Raw genomic sequence first — 26,743 nt, forward strand, 5'->3', positions numbered from 1 at the left:
GTGCGGTAATACATTCACTTTCACTCTCTGATTTATTTTTTGGAATATTTTTTATCCAAGCAGAACGTCCTCGCATAACTTGAGAAAAGTGTGTGATCGGGAATCTTCAGAGGGACGCGGAATCGGGTTTCTTTACAAAAAAATACTGTGAGTGACGTATCCTACCGGAAGGGAACAGATGTCATGTATTCCAGTAAGTATTAAAACCATATTTATATTAATAGCTACTTGTAAATTTGCATGGAGATGTTATGTGTTTGTTCGAATTCGGTATGCGTCGGCCTCAATTGGCAACCGACATCAGTGACTTTGTTTTCACGATTGACACAGATTATTAACTCCAGATGGCGTGCTATTCATTGTCCAATACAATTGTGTATTCAATAACACTTCCATAATAATGAAAGCAAGAAACCTCATATTTGAAACAGATTTCAAATAAAATTGGCATTACCCAGAGCATTTAATACAATTATTCCGTTATTTTGTGTATTACCCCTGAAATCCGTCAGGCTAATTTGCAGTCATGAACATCTAAAGTTTCCTTTATTTCTGATGAAATTTATCAGTATTCAATACAAAAAACCCATTGAAATGATGTATACCACGGTTGTCATGGCAACGTTTCCATCTTCAGTTCATGTGAGTTCAGTCCGTCACCATGGCTATTATCTTACAATTTGCATAGAAACAGTCCTAATTACAGTTGATCAATGTGATATGAAAGGATTTACACGGACACAGTGTTATTACTTGAAATAAGCTCTGTCTCTGTTGCTTGACAACAAAGTTTAGTCGGGCGAGACGATATTTTAAAATGATTTGGTTGGTATAAACCTTTGTCAGTCTACCAGTATGTCACCTAATAACTCTATACACACTTTACGCCAGGCCTTCACATATGTTGTTAAAATTTTGTCGGATACATAGTTTATCATCCTAGTTTATCAAGTTCTAAGCAATCATAAACAGTTAATTTTGATCAATCCCTGACAACTACTTTTCCCTTCTTAATATTGTACCATATATGTATACCATATATTGTACCGGTATACTCTGTGAAATCAATAGGAAATTAGCTTAAAGGGCGGCAGTCGTCACGCCGCGTCCTGTTCGATATGGGACTCATAGCGACGTATACAACGCATGTAAAATACATTGTTTATTTACATGAAATTCGAACACGCGCTGCCCGACGACCACCGCGCTTTAACCCAAAGTTTTGTTATTATTACAGCTTATACTATAATACACGAGACGGTGGAAAAGTGTGCTCTCACGCTTTACTGCGTGCGAGAAGGCGTTGGCGTTATATTGTTTGCCAGATTCAGTATAATACTAGTAAAATATCGCTAATGCTTTTATTGTTATATAAGAAGTTTTAAAAGGCGAAATATTTTAAAGTCGGCAACCTGTAACCTGACCTGTAATCTATGACCTGCGTTTTGATGCTGCCGGAAATACACGCGTTCACGGCGCACTAAACCACTTTGTCTGTTTCTTTCTTCTTAAGCTACCACTGCACGAATATTCAATTATTCGACATTCTATGGTAGTAAAATTAAAGTAAAGGAATACTTTCCCCCGTCCTTGCCCTGTTATCAAATAATAACGGACAATGCGCCGTCTTTTATTTTCTAAGTACTGAGTGACGTGGCAATAACGAGATTGACTGTTGTTTATTTCCATGCATTGCATTGAATTGCATATAATTCGACGCCGTCGTTTGCTTTCTAGTTTACACATGGATTTTAAAACAACCAATCATGGACCCCTCATAAGGAAGAAAAACTATGCTAAGTTGCAGGATATTAGCATTGCGCCAATATGAATGAGAATTGACACAATTATAGAAATTAATGCTTAACAATTAATTAGAAACACATAGATAGATAAACGGTTTTGCCATAATTTAGTTATATAGATATTTAAAATCATTAGATAACTGATAACTGAATTCGTTGTTACCTAAGATGGTTCAAACAGAATTAAAAATTAAATGCCATACGTTCATTATTATCGGTTTTTGCCTACGGTCAGTATATCGAACACAGAAAATCAAATTTGGGTCATACGCAGGTCTGAAATTTCATAAGAAATGGTCAAATTGGATTGACACTGGTTTCTATATGGCGAAAGTTCTTCATCATGATAAAAACAACTTTGCTTGTTGACGTTGGATGAAAAAGATGTATATTATTTCAACGCAGTGGTCGTTACGCTGCGAATCTTCGAATTTCGTGTATTTTGCACTCGCTGCGTACTTTGCTATGAGTCCAAAATCTAACAGTTTCCTGTATGATAATATATTTTCAATATGTGTAATGGAAAGTTTCCCATCAATGCAACGCACGTTTATTTTTGGAACGGGGTTTACTTGGTTTTATTTGCTGAATTTAAATTTTAAACTTGCTGATATCATGATAACATACGAAATAAAATGCACAGTAACAGTACGAACATCAATGAAATGCACTACGCGAACATTTTAGGGAAATATACATAAGTTAAAATCAAGAAAGCCCGGATGCATCTCCGTCACATAATTGACACGCAGCGCAACTTCAAAATCGCTTAAATCATGAATTTATCGCACGATTAAATTTCCGATGGGAGAGGGGATTCAGACGTAAAAAGGCTTTGAAACAATGCACGGTGGTCCCCTAAACTACATAAAACATATATGTCACAGTCCCAGTCATTAAAAAAATATACATGTCCTTGGATATCATGAATAAATAAATCGAGTAGATATTGTAATGAACAATTGAAAAAATACCAATAATTATGAATATTAAATTGGAAACCTATATTTAAGCTGAATCTATAAAATAAGAAATATTTACGCCATCATGCCTCTTTAAATGGGACAAAACACCGATTTTGGATAAAGCCAAGAAGTGCAAGTTGAATTGAATGAAACAAATTTGTATATAAAAACCACTATGTTTACAAACTCTGAACAAAAACGGTCGAAACATGTCCTAGAAATGGATTCATAAAAATAAAATCAATCATATTCTTTGCACTAACTTAATTGTAATGTGCTTTTTGACCACAAACTAGATGTAGTTCACAGTCCCATGTCTGGCCGTATTTGTATTTACTTGTCCGTGGCATCAACCCAACAACAGAAAACGCAAAAATAAACGCCATCAAGAATAAAATAAAGGTAGAGTAAAGTTACTCACAATTTTGAATCCCAGCTAGTCCCAAACGTGAACACCGACACTGGGGTTAAATTTTGCTGTCGACTGAAATCGGCAAAATTATGGGACTAGACGAATTGAAATATATCAACGTTGCCACTAACACAAAACACAAGAATAAACTTCGCAATGCTGAAATACGGGCGCGAATTTAGTAAGTTTGTCAATGGACGTAATGATTTCGTGGTTTATCCCACAGTCTGCTGGAGTACACGTGATAATAAAATAAATGCGATCAATTTACCGATATTTACTATATGGGACAGTCATCTTGAATACGGCTTGAGTTTAATTTCAAGCCGTATTCAAGATGGCTGCCCAGTTCATCTTAAAAGCAAATGGCGGCTGAATGAGATCAACTTGTATAAATTGGTGGTCGTCGGGCCGTAGTTTATTAACATTAACATATCAAAATCGATTTTCTATTCAAATCAGTGCCTGAACAGCGCTCCCTGGTCACGAAAGTAACACGCGTCTGCAACGTGATTGTACCATAGTCACACCATTCATACCATTTAAAAATCGTAAACAAGCATGTTAAACAAATGTAATTTATTCTTTGGTGATTAAAGCTTTGCAAAGCGTAAAATTATTGTAAAATATGACTTTGTACGTTTGGTGAGAATACAAAAGTGTGAAAAAGCTTCTTGCGTATAGCGGCCACTTTTCTACTCCAGTAAAACACATTTTTTCTTCAATCATTTTACAGGAAAAAAATCAAAACACTATTTGGAAATACCATGATTAAAAATGAATAAATATATAATGTGAGGTATTTGAAGGCTACGGTATGCTATCACATACCCCCCCCCCCATCTGTAACCCCGGTGATACTCCAACAACAGGAACATGTCTATACCATATTAGTCATTTTTTAATTGTGTTTGTTTAAGTGCATAACATTTTAAATTTGTATTACAAAATATTTGTCGTCAAAACAAATAAATGTCCACTGTCTTATGTAATGAAAACACAATATTGGTAAAATAAAAGAACCCACAATCACGGGTATTGGGTGGTATCCTTCGCGGACAGGATTGTTTGTGCCGAATATCATTCAACCCCGTGACATCCACGTTTGATTTGCCACATAAATTGTCATTTGAAAACACAAAATTAGGAATTTCATCAAAACAAAGGATGATTTTTATTGAATATATAAAATTCTTGATTTTGATGATGTCTTGATTTTGTACTCAATTTAAACACAGTTGATCAAGTGTATCAGAAACAGAGAAATGGGCAAGGATATTTAGAAAACTAACCAGAATGCATTTAACCCATCGAAAAACATTTACGAGGAAATGAAAAGAACAATAAAATAAATATGACCGCCAGTCGGTTATTCAGAATCAAATTGCGAAATAAATATCGTGCATTTGTAATCCATCGAAGAATATCAATGCCAAGTCAGGTCATGAGACAGAGTTGAAGACATATTGTTGGAAACAAAATAGCTGCCAGAGCGGCAAAAGTTAAAAAAATGAAAAACAAATTGTCGTGTATACGTATATATATATGTATATATATAAATGTAAATACTGCCACCCAACACTCAAGTCTTTTTATATAGTCATGTGCGGAATTGCAATTAAAATATCATTATGATGACGATGAGGATGGAGATGGTGATGACGACAATGACGATAATGACGATAATGATGATGATGATGATGATGATGATGATGATGATGATATATATATAATTGCTCTCGGCATGTCCGTGAAATTACGTCGGACGGAAGCACGGACTGACATGTGGATGTTAACACATAAGTCTTATTTTCGGTCTACTCTGACAGAGACTAACAGTATAGACGTTGGAGATACGAAGAGAACTTTTTGGAGAACGGTTTCTGGTCTAAATATCACACGGAGTACAGAAAATCTTTATTAGAAACTGGGTTCAAATAAATGTAAATACTGTCACCCAACACTCAAGTCTTTTTATATAGTCATGTGCGGAATTGCAATTAAAATATCATTATGATGACGATGAGGATGGAGATGGTGATGACGACAATGACGATAATGACGATAATGATGATGATGATGATGATGATGATGATGATGATGATGATGATGATGATGATGATGATGATGATGATGATGATGATGATGATGATGATGATGATGATGATGATGATGATGATGATTCAGTAGCTTTGTCAAACATTTTGATTGTTGCGGCCACTCTGTTATTTGGCAAACGAATTTTGATTGGTTGGATAAGAAACCCATGCTTGTCACATATTTGTTGTATTTTATATCGTCTTTGATGTATTTGTTCCCATCTGACAGGCGAAGATAACTGCAGCAACAACACTCCCGATAATATAAATTAACAAAAATAATTTGTCCACGACCATTGCTACAATTTTCCAATCTTTCTTGGCTAACTCTTCTCTTCTCTTCAAGTCAAAGTACTTGGTGAGTTTTTTTGTTTCTTCCAATAGCTCAATGACTAGTTCACTTTCGTCACATGCATTACCCCGAACCTTCCGTGGGCGTTCAGGCGAGCTGCCCATGATACGATGCCGACTGTTTTGATCAGGTACTATACTATATTTTCGAAGCAAAGGCAAAAACACTTCCCCGTTGCTCAGTTTTGCCTTAACATAAGTTGGCGCTCGCTTCAATTCCTCCAGTCTGTGCATTGATATATTGGCTTGAAAAGGACGGGCAATCGGTCGTTTCCAAACGTGCATCAACGGCGCTAGATGATCTAAACACAAACGCCGTACCCAAGCAGGCATTCCATCGTCCTCTGGAGTCCCACAGTGAACATTAAGTACTAGAACTGAAGACACCAGTGACATAGACACTAGCACCATTACGCCGATGAAGTAGTATCCTGCAACCAAAAACATCGATTTTAATAACCATACAAATGAAGCTAGTGGATGTGGACATTCATTAATTTATGCGATAATTCTGCTACTCGTCAGTCCATGGGTTCTGGACTTTAAATTATTCCTAACATTGATACAATTGATGGAAGTTTTTAAGATGGATAGTAGAAGATAGTAATGGTTTGCGTCACTGGGCGGGCCATAGATTAGGGTATTAGGGTGGTGATAGATTATGTTTCAGGATGGATGGTATATTAGGTAATACTTAGTGAGAGTGATAGACGTTGATCCAGGAAGGGTGTAGCCTTAGGTAGCCGAATGATTGTGCCTCAGGGTGGCTAACGGATTGTGTCTCAGGATTGTCCTGGATTGGGTCTTGAACATAAGCATTTAGCCTAACGTTCGGAGATGGTTTTGGTCTAACTGTGGGTGTTGGATTTGATGGGCGTCCCAGTGTTCCTAAAATATTGGATCTCAAAGTGTGTGAAGGATTATATCTCCTAATGGAAGATGGAAGCTCAAGAATGTATGGGTGGCTGACTAATTAGGTGTCTTAGTGGCTGAAGAATTGGATCTCTGAGTGGGTGATATATTTGACTTGGTTGGTGGAAATCTGGAAAGATTCGGTCAGTGGGTGGGTGATATATTGAGTCGTAAGGCGGGTACACAACTTGTGTAATCGAATTCGACACTCACCTACGAATGGCAGGAAACTGGAAGGTGGCATAAAGTCCGCTAACATCAACTGGAACACTGTCAAGGACAGCAAGATTGTAATACTTAAACTAATTTTTTCACCAGACTCCGGCGGCAAATAGAACACTGTGATGGTGACAACGGTAAACAATGCATTTGGTAATAACAAATTGAAAACGTAATACTGCGGTCTTCTTGTAAATACTAATCCAAATCTAACATCTGTATATGGTACTTCAGGGTGGTCTGGGTAATATTCCACATTTTCCACTGCTGTCACCTCAACTAGATCCCACTGTCCATCGCTTTGATACTCTTCTTTGTTAGCTATGAAATGAGAAATAAAACACGTAGCATTAGTTCACGGACCAAGACACTGTTTGCAGGTTTGTAACCAACTGTGGGGAATAATGATGTATGGTATCATTAGAAAGGTCTGTTCGCGTATTTTTCAGATATGTACTTGTCTGTTCAAATCATTACTTGACCACGTGACAATGACGTATACTGCAACTACATTTACAGGTAATGTGTTGTAATATCATAGCAATGATGAATAGATGACTTGTGGAAATATTATTCGGTGGCTCCGGTTTAAGTGTATATATATATATATTCACGGGATAAAAAAACTGTTACTCACCGACACCATGCATATATACCTCTGTGCCGTCATGTTGCCAAGGACCAAACTTCATCGAACAGTTTTGCATGTCAAATGGAAAATATGTGACATCTACTGAACACGAGCTCACATATATTACGGGAGCTGCCCACAAAATTTCTCCAGTGTAGTAAATGATGGCTATTTGTTTAATTAGAAAATTGATATACGACGTGGCAGCACTGTAAATCAAAGAAAAGAACAAGCGAATTTAGCAGTAATTATTATTGTTAAATGTAATTGTTAACGTCTAGGTTTTAAATTTTAATAAATTATTTATATTTAATATGACAATATAAACATATTTATTGTGAATAATACAAAGTTTACATCAAAAAATGGAAAGTCGGAGCCATTTTGCGCGAAAGAGAAATTGTCATAGTGTAAGGCCAGCTAATTGATGTTGAGAGAGTCACTCAAAAAACCCACCATTGACAGGGGATATTTCACTGCTAGAATGGGGTAGACAAGAAAATAGTACTGGAAATGAAATACACATACACCAAAATATAAAGTTAAAGCTACTGGCAAAAGCGCAGAATAATACAATGAATAAATTCACTAAAATAGGGGATTGTCTAAGGAAGTGTGCATTGGGCATAACTAGCAGTTCACAATACTTATAAGATGGTTAGTAAATTTGGTATATAAAGTAAGGAAATATATATGGCTACCATCTCTTTTATAGTAAGTATTCAAAATCGTGATTTAAGGTTCTTATCCATGGTTAAACAAAAACACTATTTATAAATATAAATTTTGCATTACAAACTAACGTCTATTAACACCAGATATAACCTCAAACTAAAGTATACAAAATAGGTTTTTACCGAGTTTTGTGATAATAAATAATACATTTTGCTATAGGCTAGTAAATGTGATTTAGTGTAGTTTTAAGGTTTTAATTCACTAACTAGGAAAAAATTGCATGAATGCATTGAATATTATTCATAGAAATATTCCACTTCTTTTAACGTGTGATAATCAACTTTTAAAAAGTATTAGAATTTTTTTTCTCGACCAAGATTCTTCAGTCTAAACTCCAATTCTAACCTAAATCGTGTTGATTAAGCCAAGTCAACCATAGTAGCTTGGCGCCATTTAATCGTGATAGTGACACTTTTGGTTTGAACTTTTGTTTTGCCGGAACAACAGCAATTGAATTCAAGTTTGTAGTCTTTGTGTTATTTACAAACGGCACTTACTTGTCATACAGTACAACGTCCGGCAGCCATATATCAGTGGAAGGCACCTTAATATTGTCTATTCCTCCGTAATCATCAGGATTCCATCGCATGAACTCGTCTATCCATTGCTATGACAATATAATTTATATTTATCATTTAGCATGACATACAAAATAATGAGAAACAACCAGAACAGTAACACGACTAGGCAGAATGAATTTTGATAAACCGTTTTCTAAACGAGCGTTTTAAATAATCATTCTACAATCAAATTTAAAGAAAACATTTCTAATGGCTACAGAATCCCTTTGGTAACTACTGTAGGGTGATGGCCGAATGAATGAACATTGGCAAGCAAAGATTACCACTGAGCCTTTTTGTTTTTGCCTCAATCTTCGATTCGTACAAAACGCAGTGCATCAAATGTACATGTATTTCGAATGTATTCACAGAAGGCGAAGAATTGAAATTGGAAAACCTATTTATGGGAATTGTCGTTTTAAGATCGACAATTATACTTACTATTGTGAAACCATTATGATTGGCCAAACGGTTTGATTAAATTTATATCGATTTTATGTTGTCTCAATGCATCGATACGTCTTCAGTTACAATTAATGTGACGTCACTCAACAGGACGCCACAATGACAGAAATGAAAAGAAATATTTAATTTATTACTCACCAAGGTAACCCACATATTGCTTTTAAGAAGTTGATTACGTTCGTCCTAAAATAGAAATCACATATGTGAGTTGGTAGTAGTCACTGGCATCGTCATGGTAACAAACACTTGGGTAATATGAAGTTATTACGAGAATACCGCAATATATGCACGAAAGAAGTACGATGATCGGAGGTTGATGAGACCCGTAACGCCTGATTGCATACTTTGCGGTATTCTAGCGATAACCTTGTTGATGTATATCATTATTCTGCTTGTTGTGATAATTTATTGAAAGATTATAATCAGAAATTAACGCATCGATGTTGATGACGTAGTTTACCCTCAGTTTATGAATGGGTGTTGATACGTTTCAAATGATGTTTTCGGTGATGTATGTATAATAATCTGGAAGATCAATACGTGACTGTAACATATTTCAAGGTTTCAAGAAACGCCACTTCATTAGAATTAGAATTTCTTTCGTTGCTTGAAATATAATAAATAATAATACTTACCATATCGATAATTGTAGACAGTACTACGGTCATATTGACATGTGTAACATGTGCCCGGTTATAAATTGGTCGGATTATTGGACTATATTTAGCGGGATCAAATAGAGTATCCAGTAATCGGCGGTGGTCTGTACTTGTTCCGGTTTCTGTAAATCGAAAAACGGTGATGCAAATTGGCAAAATAACCAATAATAAAGTGAATAACATCGCCCCTGAACGAACATGACACCCTGAAGTCAGCAAAGGCATATTCATGTTTATAAATATACTGATAACAGTTTATAAAGCCAATCATTTATATGCAAAAAATCCACGGAATATCCTCGCGCTGCTTGCAAATACAAAGAAGACGTATAGATACAAAGGCTAACGCAAATTACCCGTGAGTCTTTGCAAGTTTTCTTCAATCATTGGCCGATGTACGACCATGTATTCTAAACACAATGTGATTGGTCTAGTGGGTTATAGTCATCAGTTTAATTTTATAAAACATTTATACAAATTGAATGCACTATCATGCGTAGTATGCACTTGTTCAGTTTAATTTGACAAAAAGTGGCCAACTTAGTTTTTCTAACGGATATGATAATATGCCGAAAATCGCCACAATTACTTTATATCTGGATATACGTTATTGGCATTAATTAGAATAATTTTTTTTGTTATTGGAGATTACGTGCCAGTAGAACTAGAAGTTGAGATTATATCTCACCAGGTTATCAAACTTGTATTGTTGAAAACCCTTTTAATTTTGATTAACTTTGCCACAAATCTAATCTGAAACTAACGACATTGGCGCACTATACTGATCGAAAGTGACATATTGCGTTTATCGAGAAGGTTATTATTTGAATTTATTACAATAACCCTGTCATGCATTGCTGTTCGAATTCTACTTCGGCAAAACATAACGAACCTAGTAATGTTCGATGTTAAAGTTCGCCCGGACGCAGTGGTAGCATTTGTAAACTACTAGTAGTCGTTCTATAAATTTGAACGGTATTCACATAATGGCCATACAGGAAACCAGTGTACATCTCAGACTAATGTTAATGCAAATGGCTTAGCATCGAATTTTTGTTTTGTAATATATTGTTATTTTGGTCGTTGAACCAAATCTCAACCGAATCCACGGAGACGCTCTGCTGTGTCGCCAATATATTTGTTATGCGGATTTCTTACGAATAACGTAGCTGCTGCATTTATACACGCCTTAAACGTGAAACGCTTAAAATAATATTTTGCCGATAACACAATTCTAATGTCACATTTACCCGTGTTTTCTATGTCACTCTGTATAACAACAACGTTTAAATACAGGGTCTTTGCACTGGCATTTAAACTCACGGGCGAAAGAAAACAGCATTCTAAACTTGCCTTGGAGATAATCTACTGAAGGTATTAATCCCAAAACAATCTGCTAATGTAGGCTTACATGTGTCCGGTGTATAATCCATTGGACATTTGCAACAGCACATACACACATGATAATTAAATGTGAGTTCGAACGCTGACTCGTGCATCGCGCGTCATCATTCGCGATTAGGTAGTCAACTACAAAACGTTATAATTATGAATTTCAACTAATTTGCTACCAAGGTTCGAAGTGGATGCGCAAACGTTTTTGCTTGATATCACGTTCCAATGCAAATGTATTCTGTACAATAGGTATGTACCTATTATATTTTTTCAAAATGTAGTTCAAGACACGATATTTTGTTTTGAAAAATCGCAGCGATTTTTTTTAATCGAATGGGTTGTGTTCCCATGTATTAACTCCTTAATCTACATACAGTAACGTCAAGTTCTCAAAAACTATGTTCGTATTTTCATTTCTTGCAAAACATAAAAAAAATTCAATGAACTCCCTGAAACCATATTGATCCACCTTAACACTGATTCCGATTGCGGATATTTTATCAATCAAAGCCACTTAATAACAATGAATTACCTACCTTCCGCTACGGTTATTATGCTCAGGAAAACCAATATTGTGGCGCTGAACATCACCGCTCGTTTACAGAGACCCCCTAAATTTAAAACAAACATGATGATGAAAATAAATGTTGTTTGTAAGTCACAAAAGTACTAAGCTCTGATCTATATTGTTCACTACTGTAATTCCAAAGACCAATGTTGTTGATTGTTGTAATTCTAAAGACCAAAGTGTCTTCAATGCCACCAGCAACCAATAAAAAACTTTCAATGCGAACTCGTCACGGGCACGTGGCTTTGGGGTCTGCACATTATTGGATGAACATACGTGGACTTTCGCTTTGTTTTAATGTATACCAATACCGTCGAATAATTTACAATATTCCAACCTATCGCCATATTTTGGCCACCGTGGACTGGAAATATTTTGACCACCTTGTATAGGAAATATTCTTTTATTTCGGATGTGTAATAAACTTATTTGAGGTTATTAAACTATGTATCGTGGCCCGTGTTCATTCCTCTCAATCCGCTGGCTATGAAATATACATATTTCGAGTGTCCTGTGATATATTTCATTTGTAACATCAATAAATGCTGTGTAGTCGTGATTGAAGGTGACATATTGCGTAATTACTTGTGTTATCAAATTTTACGTGGCGCGTCATTTTATCATTGCGCTCTAAAGTCGATTAAAAGTCTGCCATATTATGGAACTGTTCCCTCGGGCGAAAACTGAAAATAAACACTTTTTTGAGTTGGTATTTTTATAATGAATTGTTTGAATCCAGCGCTGTGGATACTTATCTTGGTGGGAATTAAATCTACATTTTTGTCGATTGCTTGACTGTGATATTCCCACCAAACGATACAGTCAACATGTCATTTATTTGGCAATTGCCTTAAGGGAATGGGGTGATCAAGATACAATTACCAGCAAAGAAGTTAATTACATATGGAATCAGGGCCGGTGACATCTATCGCGAACATTAGTAAAATGCGTTGAAGCCCGGGGTAAGCATTGTATTGTTTAATACATAGGGCTTTGTGTAAAATTGTTCAGCAATGTTAGCGGCCTTGCCCATATACGTATCCCATTAATATTTCTAAACACCTGCATAAGATTTGTTGAATGACCGCATATACTGGAACTCAGTTAGTGTATTTTTATAGTGCATTAATTTGCTTCGTGTGGGTAAATTTGTATTAGTAATACCACGCATGTGCAGGTACGAATCAAGTCGAAGTCAAGTCGTTTAGCGCTTAGCTATTTGAACTAATATCGAATACAGTGTTTTGATTTCCAGTTTCTGAATACTTTTTGAAATTCTGGCCGTACTTTGACATGCTTGTACCGCGTACTTCGATAACTGAGAGGATTATTAATAATACGTTTTCTTGATTTGAAAATTGTGATTAGTCGGTGAGACTCGGGTAGACGCATGCCTAATTTTGTTTTCGCCATTTTGATCACTATCCATATCATAACATCGTATAACAAATATAGTGTATGTGTTGTCACGGCAACCAATACATTGCCTTTCTCGTTCGTGCTGCACTTGTTGTAACAACGTAAGTTCGACCCTCGTGTTATTTTCACGCACTGATTTATGTTCATAGTTACCATAGTTACATCTACTAGATTCACAATATCTAACAAGAGACTGAGCGGCATTTAAATATTAACGCCGAGTGTTCAATTTTCTGGCCGCATATTGCTCGAGGCGATCCGTGAGGATTGTCTTCCCGTCGTGTTGGTACATGTACGTGAATGTGTGGGGTCAGAGTTTAAACCGATTTAGCGGTACAATACGTCAACGTAACCCCGCTCTATTGAGCGTGCTGTTTTGTAGTTGTCAGTCATTTTACTGAAGAATTAAACGTTACTGATCCTTTTTATATCATGTTTAAAACTGCAACGAAACAAATAAAATGATAACAACAACTACAAATAGAATGGCCTCTATAGAACACATGTATACAGAAAATGCTCGCCACGAGAAACTTAGTTTAACCGTTACTTAAATACGTAAAACTATTAACACAGTAAATAACTGATGTCGGCAACAAGTGAATGTACGTTACAGACACGGTCACAAAATAATCACACTGAACGACAATTGTCTCAATTTATTAGTCTTTCGAAAAATTATTTTTTCGAACACACGACGTCCCACAACCTGGGGCACAGACGTGACAACTACACTAGGACAACGTCACCACGATTTCTATAGAACTGTATTCATGCACACAATCACAATTACCTTGGTGCCAATTCCTCAGCCGTCGGTCGCGTCACTATGGAGAAATTAATAGATGCTCAAAAGGCTACAGTGTCAGTATTTGACCTAATAAAATATTGCATCTATTCATGGCATCTTATATCAACAACGGTGTCACCCAGAATATGCGAATAATGTGACGAATTGACTATGATACAACCGACACCATGATATCACGTGGTATCTACAGCTAATACATGACTGGTACACTTAATCTATGGTATATATCAATCCCATGGTATCACATGGTATCTACAGCTAATACATGACTGGTACACTTAATCTATGGTATATATCTATCCCATGATATCACATGGTATCTACAGCTAATACATGACTGGTACACTTAATCTATGGTATATATCAATCCCATGGTATCACATGGTATCTACAGCTAATACATGACTGGTACACTTAATCTATGGTATATATCTATCCCATGGTATCACATGGTATCTACAGCTAATACATGACTGGTACACTTAATCTATGGTATATATCTATCCCATGATATCACATGGTATCTACAGCTAATACATGACTGGTACACTTAAGCTATGGTATATATCAATCCCATAGTATCACGTGGTATCTACAGCTAATACATGACTGGTACACTTAATCTATAGTATATATCAATCCCATGGTATCACATGGTATCTACAGCTAATACATGACTGGTACACTTAATCTATGGTATATATCTATCCCATGGTATCACATGGTATCTACAGCTAATACATGACTGGTACACTTAATCTATGGTATATATCAATCCCATGGTATCACACTGTATCTACAGCTAATACATGACTGGTACACTTAATCTATGGTATATATCAATCCCATGGTATCACACTGTATCTACAGCTAATACATGACTGGTACACTTAATCTATGGTATATATCAATCCCATGGTATCACATGGTATCTACAGCTAATACATGACTGGTACACTTAATATATGGTATATATCAATCCCATGGTATCACATGGTATCTACAGCTAATACATGACTGGTACACTTAATCTATGGTATATATCTATCCCATGGTATCACATGGTATCTACAGCTAATACATGACTGGTACACTTAATCTATGGTATATATCAATCCCATAGTATCACGTGGTATCTACAGCTAATACATGACTGGTACACTTAATCTATGGTATATATCTATCCCATGGTATCACATGGTATCTACAGCTAATACATGACTGGTACACTTAATCTATGGTATATATCAATCCCATGGTATCACACTGTATCTACAGCTAATACATGACTGGTACACTTAATCTATGGTATATATCAATCCCATGGTATCACACTGTATCTACAGCTAATACATGACTGGTACACTTAATCTATGGTATATATCAATCCCATGGTATCACATGGTATCTACAGCTAATACATGACTGGTACACTTAATATATGGTATATATCAATCCCATGGTATCACATGGTATCTACAGCTAATACATGACTGGTACACTTAATCTATGGTATATATCAATCCCATGGTATCACATGGTATCTACAGCTAATACATGACTGGTACACTTAATCTATGGTATATATCAATCCCATGGTATCACATGGTATCTACAGCTAATACATGACTGGTACACTTAATATATGGTATATATCAATCCCATGGTATCACACTGTATCTACAGCTAATACATGACTGGTACACTTAATCTATGGTATATATCAATCCCACGATATCACATGGTATCTACAGCTAATACATGACTGGTACACTTAATCTATGGTATATATCAATCCCATGGTATCACATGGTATCTACAGCTAATACATGACTGGTACACTTAATCTATGATATATATCAATCCCATGGTATCACATGGTATCTACAGCTAATACATGACTGGTACACTTAATCTATGGTATATATCAATCCCATGGTATCACATGGTATCTACAGCTAATACATGACTGGTACACTTAATCTATGATATATATCAATCCTATGGAATCGCATGGTATCTACAGCTAATACATGACTGGTACACTTAATCTATGATATATATCAATCCCATGGTATCACATGGTATCTACAGCTAATACATGACTGGTACACTTAATCTATGGTATATATCAATCCCATGGTATCACATGGTATCTACAGCTAATACATGACTGGTACACTTAATCTATGATATATATCAATCCTATGGAATCACATGGTATCTACAGCTAATACATGACTGGTACACTTAATCTATGGTATATATCAATCCCATGGTATCACACTGTATCTACAGCTAATACATGACTGGTACACTTAATCTATGGTATATATCAATCCCATGGTATCACATGGTATCTACAGCTAATACATGGCTGGTACACTTAATCTATGGTATATATCAATCCCATGGTATAACATGATATCTACAGCTAATACATGACTGGTACACTTAATCTATGGTATATATCAATCCCATGGTATCACATGGTATCTACAGCTAATACATGGCTGGTACACTTAATCTATGGTATATATCAATCCCATAGTATCACGTGGTATCTACAGCTAATACATGGCTGGTACACTTAATCTATGGTATATATCAATCCCATGGTATCACGTGGTATCTACAGCTAATACATGGCTGGTACACTTAATCTATGGTATATATCAATCCCATGGTATCACATGGTATCTACAGCTAATACATGACTGGTACACTTAATCTATGGTATATATCAATCCCATGGTATCACATGGTATCTACAGCTAATACATGGCTGGTACACTTAATCTATGGTATATATCAATCCCATGGTATCACATGGTATCTACAGCTAATACATGACTGGTACACTTAATCTATGATATATATCAATCCCATAGTATCACGTGGTATCTACAGCTAATACATGACTGGTACACTTAATCTATGATATATATCAATCCCATAGTATCACATGGTATCTACAGCTAATACATGGCTGGTACACTTAATCTATGGTATATATCAATCCCATAGTATCACGTGGTATCTACAGCTAATACATGGCTGGTACACTTAATCTATGATATATATCAATCCCATAGTATCACATGGTATCTACAGCTAATACATGGCTGGTACACTTAATCTATGGTATATATCAATCCCATAGTATCACGTGGTATCTACAGCTAATACATGGCTGGTACACTTAATCTATGGTATATATCAATCCCATAGTATCACGTGGTATCTACAGCTAATACATGACTGGTACACTTAATCTATGATATATATCAATCCCATAGTATCACATGGTATCTACAGCTAATACATGGCTGGTACACTTAATCTATGGTATATATCAATCCCATAGTATCACGTGGTATCTACAGCTAATACATGGCTGGTACACTTAATCTATGGTATATATCAATCCCATAGTATCACGTGGTATCTACAGCTAATACATGGCTGGTACACTTAATCTATGGTATATATCAATCCCATGGTATCACGTGGTATCTACAGCTAATACATGGCTGGTACACTTAATCTATGATATATATCAATCCCATAGTATCACGTGGTATCTACAGCTAATACATGACTGGTACACTTAATCTATGGTATATATCAATCCCATGGTATCACGTGGTATCTACAGCTAATACATGGCTGGTACACTTAATCTATGGTATATATCAATCCCATAGTATCACGTGGTATCTACAGCTAATACATGGCTGGTACACTTAATCTATGATATATATCAATCCCATAGTATCACGTGGTATCTACAGCTAATACATGGCTGGTACACTTAATCTATGGTATATATCAATCCCATGGTATCACGTGGTATCTACAGCTAATACATGGCTGGTACACTTAATCTATGGTATATATCAATCCCATAGTATCACGTGGTATCTACAGCTAATACATGGCTGGTACACTTAATCTATGATATATATCAATCCCATGGTATCACGTGGTATCTACAGCTAATACATGGCTGGTACACTTAATCTATGGTATATATCAATCCCATAGTATCACGTGGTATCTACAGCTAATACATGGCTGGTACACTTAATCTATGGTATATATCAATCCCATAGTATCACGTGGTATCTACAGCTAATACATGGCTGGTACACTTAATCTATGATATATATCAATCCCATAGTATCACGTGGTATCTACAGCTAATACATGACTGGTTCACTTAATCTATGGTATATATCAATCCCATGGTATCACGTGGTATCTACAGCTAATACATGGCTGGTACACTTAATCTATGGTATATATCAATCCCATAGTATCACGTGGTATCTACAGCTAATACATGGCTGGTACACTTAATCTATGGTATATATCAATCCCATAGTATCACGTGGTATCTACAGCTAATACATGGCTGGTACACTTAATCTATGGTATATATCAATCCCATAGTATCACGTGGTATCTACAGCTAATACATGGCTGGTACACTTAATCTATGGTATATATCAATCCCATGGTATCACGTGGTATCTACAGCTAATACATGACTGGTACACTTAATCTATGGTATATATCAATCCCATAGTATCACGTGGTATCTACAGCTAATACATGGCATAGCCCGTGATACAACCACAAATATTATCGCGTTGGAATCATTCATAAATTGTCACCATGTGTGAGCTTCATATGTTTGGTAAATTATTATTATGTTATCCCCTGAATGATAATATATTTCAAGCTTTTTTTCAGTGTGTTGTTGCCAGCGGGCGCGAAGACCAGTTACTAGCAAAAGACTAAAGCGCCTAATGAAAATAACAATTCAGTAAATAATATTATTTAAATACACAATCATGTGTTATTTTTATGTGACATCATGTGTAAGGTATTATTAAAACCATTTTTTATTTATGCATTCATACGACATTATACAAAAGTTTACCCCAACCATGGAAGGAGCCAACGTTAGTAAGTTCCATGCCCCAACAGTAATGGTGACCTGAAGAGCACATTGTCAACCAAGGCGAGCTGAATACACGTATATACATGAGAGAGTTCAAAAGCAGTGACTAAAATTAAATTTGTTGATTTTTATCATTTTATCACGCCTATTTTTAACTTCATGGTTTTATAAACCTAATTTCAACATTTTGAGCCAGACCGTGACGATAAAGCTGTGCGCTACACATTGCTTGAGGATAGATTATATCATCACTATTCTCTTTCAGCAAATAAACCAAACATAATATTTAGATATACTGTTCGATCACAAACTTAAACTCAAAACAAACTTAAACAAGCGGTACTGTCCCGCGACAAATACCACACCACAACACTCAGTTTCTTCAGGGAGACGAATAGGTGATTTTCCGAACAACTGCGAGACCTCGCGAGATGCATGAAAGACGTGCGTCGAACGTCTGCCGCAAAAATCGAACGATTTGATTTTGAACTCGAATTTCTTTATTTCGTAGCTCACATCGACCGGCCGATCTTTGACAGAGGAATATTGCATTCGAATATCGGAATAACCTCTTTTAATCGAAATTGTCTATCATCAAATGTGTACAGCACATTATTGACATGGAAATGTCCCCCAAAATACTTTCGCGTTTGTCGAATCCCACGCGATGTTTGACGCAACTACGACGCTATGACTTTTGTTTGTCCTGTTTTTACGTTCGATTTCACGCATAACGCGTGATTCTCGCAGTGAACGGAAAATGGTCTATTACGTTAGCGTATATAAAGTGTCTCAAAGCGCGTAGCCGAACGCGGTGGCGAATCTTGCATCAAGCACGCCTGACAATCACGCGAAATCGATAAACTAAACCGATCGGAAAAAGATATGGAAAAAAACAACAAAAAATAGTCATAAAAAATAGGTATATAAAATAAAAAAAAATAGCAGATGGGAAGATGTTAAATGAGAGCTATGCAGTGTTTAGAAGTAGTCGGCATGTAGGAGTTGTGTTTGTCTGTGAAGGAACGGACAGAGGCCATCCATGCCATATAATAGTTGAGAAGAAGGGACGTCTTTTTGGCCGTTCATTGTCCACTGGGCGTTATCATTAAAAGCCTTTTCAGCAGTTTGCAGTGAAAACGACAACAACAACACCAAGTATTTTGGGCTATCCGGGGGGTAACTGGAAATGCTCAACTTACTGATTAGAAATTGTTTTGCTGGATACCTGTCTGAATTCACCCATAGTCAATTGAGATGTGCATTATCTGCTAAAAAGACAACTATTCGTGTTTAAAGTGTGTCACGCAGTTAGTCATCAGCTCTGTTTTGTAGATAGAAAATCACAATAATGAGTAATGTATTTCAAAGCTGACATTCATCGAATACTACATAAAATATTGTTTTTAATTGTTTTGTTACTTTAGAATCTAGTGTACTCCTACATAATGTCATAACGCTTTATAAAGTAAGCGCGTTACTTCTTTATGTAAATGCACTTTCAGATGTCACACACAATAACACTGTATTATAACTACGCGCACATTTGCCGTTGTCAATTTCTGTGCCTGCCATTAATGTCTGGGGTTTGCAAAAAATATATTTTCCGCTACAAAGTAATCGACCATGAGGATAAACAACCTTGCTCATTTCACGGTATTAATCAGCTCAGGAAAGTGTTGTTATAATAAGTAATAACGGAGTGTATTGTTATTTGTACGACACTGGCCGAGCTTCCACGCACTTGTCTAACAATATGGCTGAACCTGCTATTATGATGTCCAATTAAACACTGCATATAAGTGACATCAAGGATGCATTTTCTAACAATGCACGACAATATATTGAATTGTCATAGCAACTACACAAAACACACATTAATTATAAGTAAATAACGTGGATATCATCGCAATTCGCTAGAAAGGAAATGTTGACAAGAAAGCAACACATAACACATAGTAATCCGGCATTTCAATGAGTGCAACCTATTGCGAGAAATAGATTTGAAAAGACAATAATACTGACCCACCTCATTTCAAGGTTTGACATTAATGAAAATATTGACGAAACGACAAAAAATGTATTCAAGCAGACCCTGCGCGATTTCAATTGTGAAGTTTTGAAAAAAAGACGATGGTAAAAATGTTTTGTTTGTGCTAAAAAGGCCAAGGCGGCGTACGACTTCTATACTGAAGTGGTGATCATCTCATGCAACATGGTAACGTGGCGTGAAAATAGAAAGAATCTATCTGATGTACAGGTGACGTTGGTGCTTAGAAAGAATTCATTGATTCAGAAATATATTACAAGCACGAAACACCAACAAGGTCACGTACGACTCTTCAAATCTATGTTTCAATAATTACAACAATCTTCGAATAAGACATTCAAACTGTACAAACGTCAAAAAAGTGCTTATTGAGCTCAGTTGGCTTTTATTTGATGGTGCATTGGTGAAAACATTGTCACTCAAACGAAAAAAATACCAAATTGCTCAGAAAAGGACATATCATACCATAACTTGTTATCACTTTGCGTTAATTGTAAAAATTGTAGAATATTTTAGTTTCTGCTTATAAATACAACGGGGTAAGTATGACGCTGAAATGAAGATTAAGTCCGGATTTAGATTAACTTTTTTTTTTTATTGTGGACTCATTTAAAAATCTGGGAATATATGACGTCATTATTTATGTCAGTAAGTTGTTTGCAATTAAATCAATAGTGTTATTATTAGGTTTACCTTTAATTATACGAACAGTGAGAACCAGCTAAATTCTCCTTCGGGTAATTTAGGAATTCCCCGCTGTGTGTCATTGTATAAATACAGGTATATGCTTGACAGTTCACTTGGCTGACTAATGCGGTAACACGTCGTAAACCATGTATTTGAACTAGGAATAATGTGGGCGCGATTTGTTTGTGCACACATGTTTGATGGAGACTTTGTTTGTTTAATAATCATACAGTTTATTGACTTTTGTTTATATTCATCGTTTACTCATATGTCTGCTAATACTTTATATCCGATTATGGTATTAGATTTTATATTTCTTTTCATCAGAAATATGCGCATTTTACACCGATTTGGGTCAGTTCAGATTCGGGGAGGTCGCTAGGACAGAACCGGCGCGGCAAACGACTGACTAAGTAATAAACTATGAGTGAAACATTATTAAGCGAGTGAAATATAATAGTTCCAAGTATTCCGTAAACTTGATCATGATAGTTGCTCAAAAGTGTTTAGATATTAGGAGGGCATATCGAGAAGATTGTACATTGCCTCAGAGTGGATTGGACGACATGCATTGCCTGTATCGTCACGACATAGCTAGTTACACCCACTTTGACACAAATCCCGAATCTACAACTTATTCATCGTCAAGGAGGGGAAAGCGGCGTCATTTTTGTTCGCTTTGCACCCGTCTCGATAACTAGCCGATTCTGTTTCTAACAAACTTAGTTTATGTACAATATGGAGTGTTTTTTTCTTTAGTATCACGTCGAAAGCGTCTTTTTCATCTACTACCCGGCCTATTTAGAAAGAAAGCAATCGGAACAAGGCGTAGTGAACACACTTTGTAAGCGTATTAACGGATTAAATTTCAACGGAATTATATCCACATTCAATCATAATGAACCTACCTGGTTTTACGGTACAACACATCGACCAGACGACACCCTTCTCGTAAAACATGGGAAGTTTACCGGACGTAAAATTTATAGATTTCGTCATTTGCTCTGTCATAAAAATACGTACCCACCTCCCGGAACTCGCTGAGGCGCATGGTAATAAAGCGGCTACGTATAATTAATCGCTGTAATGACTCACCTGACATGGTGTCTCTTAGGTGTGTTACGACTATGCAATTATCGTTGTTGTTGTTGTTTTCCGCGGAATTCGAATTTATCTTTCACGGATAGTGGACACAGGGCTCAATGCATTGTTTAACACCAGTCCGTTGGTAGAGACGAGTATGAATAGCGCCGCCAATACCGACGGTGTTGGACAATGGCTATTAAAAGTTAATGTCTGTTTGGAAGGCGTTTAATTATATCAAAATGATGTTTTATGAGGCAACGTACCACCTTATGTCTTTATATTGATAAGATTGTGAAAATAAATTTATTACTTATGACGGTAATTACAAGGCTGTGGTTACTCCTTCGTGTTTTTAATTACACTATGTTACTGGTGACCTCGACTGACCTTGCTACCTCCCGGAGACACAAAAACGGTGGATAACAATAGGCAGATACGGCCTTTAAACATCTATTCAAGGTATATTCATGAATATTGATGAAAGGAGCAACTATCTAGTGTTGAATTGATTGTATTCTTCTTTTCAAAGTTTGCCGATTGTTTGCAGTGATGCCATCCTTTGTTCGTTTGATGCGCGGTGCCGGCTATCACGTGAAAAGAACAATATACGATGGATATCCCTATTGTCTATCGCGACTAGCAGCGATTCAGTCCAGAACACTGCAACACTGGTGGGGTTTTCTCCCCTCGCCTTCGTGGGGGAACTTTTCTTTTATTAGTCGTTTATCAAGCGCAAAGTAGTTTTGATAGGTGGGTATCCATCTCAGCCATTCCTGGCGACTGATGCGCGTTACTAATAGACACGGGCCATACTCTATGTCACCTTAATGACACCTTATCTGTATTTTATGTCATAGCAGACACTCATACGAGACGAGGCTGGAGTGTCGCCAAATGGTTTTATCTGTGGGCGAGTCTGAGTTACTTTTAAAATCCACATATTAGTGGGAAAACATGACAAGGTGTATCCAAGTGGAACGCCAACTCGATTATGGCGGCCACGAATGTGCGACAACAACGGCAGAGACAACAGATGTTTGTTACTACAAGGACATTGTGATGTCACTGTTCATTGTTGTCACGATATGGAATAAATACGCTGTATTTAATTCCAGACAACATCCGGTGTTTGAGGAAATATTTTGCCAAACACAAATAAATATTAAATGTATGTAAATAAATACACTATGATAAAGTATATGTCTGTTAAGCTACCAGAGAGCCACATGGTGATAGACACATGAAAAGAACATTATCGGCGTTCAGGGATCCATTCAGTTATATTTATTACAACGATGTGTTGACGACAAGCAAGTTGTGAGTTTGCAATTTGTCGATTGGAACCTGTATGAATGACAATATCATTTGTTTTGTACGAAAATATATTAATATAACCACAATCTCAACCACGTAAGCCAATCTAACTAGTTCCGTCTAGATAGTATTCAATCAATTCAATGAAGAATCCCATTCATCGTGAAATAAAAAACAACCACAATAACAACATGGTAAACTAAATTAGCGGCAGACCCGTATTCGGATCCATCGAAATCTTCGTTACTAGTGTATCATATAATCTCTTGTGACCAGAAGCTACTTATTAATACACATGCGTTCAAATTAATGCGAGTACCCTTCATATTCAAGAATTCGCATCTGAATATTCTGTGTTGCAACTGTATTTGGGGGATTGTTTTTTTTCAAACTTATCAACACTGTACAGTGAGCTCAACACTAGAAGTAAATTGTGTTTTCTCTGTGTGACGTTGATTGTCTTTACTAACTTGAAATGACGTAATGATTGGTTTTAAGGATGACGTCATTTTCGTATGAAAGAACAATACGCCTTAGTTGTGTGTTTGGTCAATGAATTGTGCAATCTAGTGAACCAAGTCAGGATTCGTCAATGGGATATTAGATAGACTGGTTCACAGAGCGGTCATAGTAAGCTTCAACCATGCTAACAATAGATTCATCGCGTGGTTTGGTCAAAACATTATATTGCGAAGATTTTGTGTGTCTCCGATCGTAATATTTTTTACCTTTGTCCTGTCATCGGGCAGTCGTTACGTTGGTGGCATTGTCCTGCTACCGTATAATGCAGTCATGCTATTGCGATTTGTCCCTAACACGGCTTAGATAATCCGGAACGTTAATTTATTCAAACCGTGAACCTCAGACATTTTGGGTGAAGGGAGATTCAAGTATCGCATTTAAGTCAAAACGCATCTACTTTCCTGTTGCAATAATCCAGCAATGATAGACAATAAATAATACATTTTAATTCATTTCAAAAGAATGACTAATTCTTAATTTATTCGTGCGTCAAATTTACTCAACGCGTCAAATATTTTAAATACTGTTAAGTTGGCAAAGATTTTATCTCGCCTTTCGTGAATTTCAGTTGTAATTATAATTTCATTATAGTCATTGTAGTGGGAGTATTGGGATATTTTAAGGCATTGTTACCACGCTAAGATAAGATCAACGCAACAGTTGCAATTCCAATGAAATACGCATCAATTATCGCTCACCTCAGTAGAAGAGATATTGATCTGTCTGTCCAAGAAAAGGATCGGTCTGGCATTAAATTAGTTAGCATATCGGTATGTCTGATCTCTGACTCGGTGAGCAGTTAGATACAGAATCTCCGTATTCGATGCACTAAAACATGTTCAATGTGTCCAACGTTGTGGTATGGAGTCGTTCCCTATAACGCGGACACACGTTGCTATTCCAATAATAACTAACTGAACTCCTTGACAGTTTGTTTAGCCGCACAGAGGTTAACCAATGTTGGCATTACGGAACATGTGTCGAGTTATTTTGAAAACGCATGAAAACTGTGGTTATGATGTACTTTGTTTCGGATGGGCGTCTTCTTCGAGTCCAAAGTCGTGCCAATTAGTTTTCTATACCGAAAAGAAGAGGCTACGTTCATTGTTAATTTAATAGAATTAGCCAATGGTCGTGAACATCCATTGAAAGCAAAGCAATTAGGTGAAAAAAATAAAACAGGTATACTTACAACAAATCTCTAACAATCTACCGCAATTCGGTCAATAAAAATCACATGGTATTAACGGAGAAAACACACACTCATAGCATCAACATGCATGTACGGAGCACAAATCATTTGAGAGTGGACGTTTACCGGTATTGCGAAGCGTATTCCGACTTTCGAACTTCTAGCTCTGCGGGGGGTCGATCAGCTTGTCACGCCTTGTAATGCAAATTACGCGCTAACAATGTAAATACTTTAAGATTCTGGATGTTACTGCCATGGGCACGACATATGTACGATCTATTCTAAATCTTTTTAAGTACGCTTTTCAAGGTTAACGTTCTTGGTATTCTGTTGCTATCAAAACAGTTTTATTCACAAATTAATTCGAAAAGTAAGAACTTCTTTCAGGGGTGAATGACCACGACGATAAGTCACCTTTGTACAGCCATTGCAGTCAGATGAAGAGAATTATCATTATAACAATGATGATTATATCCGGGTCTTTAGAGACAATGAATCACCGAATCAGACAACATGCATTTTGTTGTTGATTTCATCGTTGGTATTGCGCACGCGCATCCTCCGAGTCCCCGAAATGTTTCAGTATAAGTATATAAACAAATTGACATTTTAATTTTTCTCTTCTATGTAATAATTTCCATTGTTTACATATCACTATGTGTTATTTATCATAATATTCATTTACATTATTCGGTAGTACAATAAACCAGCTTGGCAAAGGTACCGACTACGGCATCTGAGACGTGTCATGTCTGTTACAGTAACGTGTTTACTTGTGTGCTCAGAACACATACAAGTCCCATGACTAGTCTTCCTACGTATCTAGTTTGCTCCATAAATTTCCAGTGATAGTTGGTACAGTAGTACAGTGGTCATTAATATCAGTGTATATCAGAGTTCACTGATTCAAACCCCTC

The 26,743-nt window shown here is 36.4% G+C and overlaps 1 protein-coding gene across 2 annotated transcripts; it reads right to left on the minus strand.

The window, feature by feature from the left end:
• Window positions 1-3,746: 3,746 nt before the first annotated feature.
• Window positions 3,747-25,970, minus strand: LOC100367218 (neuronal acetylcholine receptor subunit beta-2-like). 2 transcript variants are annotated; one of them, XM_085495617.1, is made up of 8 exons: window positions 25,827-25,970; window positions 11,745-11,819; window positions 9,790-9,935; window positions 9,293-9,337; window positions 8,627-8,736; window positions 7,401-7,603; window positions 6,758-7,084; window positions 3,747-6,063 (listed from the first exon to the last, which is right to left on the minus strand). In XM_085495617.1, exons 2-8 carry the CDS (start codon window positions 11,794-11,796, stop codon window positions 5,474-5,476), a joined length of 1,473 nt encoding a protein of 490 aa, XP_085351743.1. In that variant the 5' UTR covers window positions 11,797-11,819; window positions 25,827-25,970; the 3' UTR covers window positions 3,747-5,473. The 2 variants fall into 2 exon arrangements, with proteins under 2 accessions (XP_085351743.1, XP_085351742.1); XM_085495616.1 differs by lacking the exon at window positions 25,827-25,970 and adding an exon at window positions 22,621-22,859.
• Between the last annotated feature and the right edge of the window lie 773 nt (window positions 25,971-26,743).

This window comes from Saccoglossus kowalevskii, chromosome 22, assembly GCF_978046115.1.
Source record: "Saccoglossus kowalevskii chromosome 22, keSacKowa6.1, whole genome shotgun sequence".
Taxonomy (NCBI): Eukaryota; Metazoa; Hemichordata; class Enteropneusta; family Harrimaniidae; genus Saccoglossus; species Saccoglossus kowalevskii.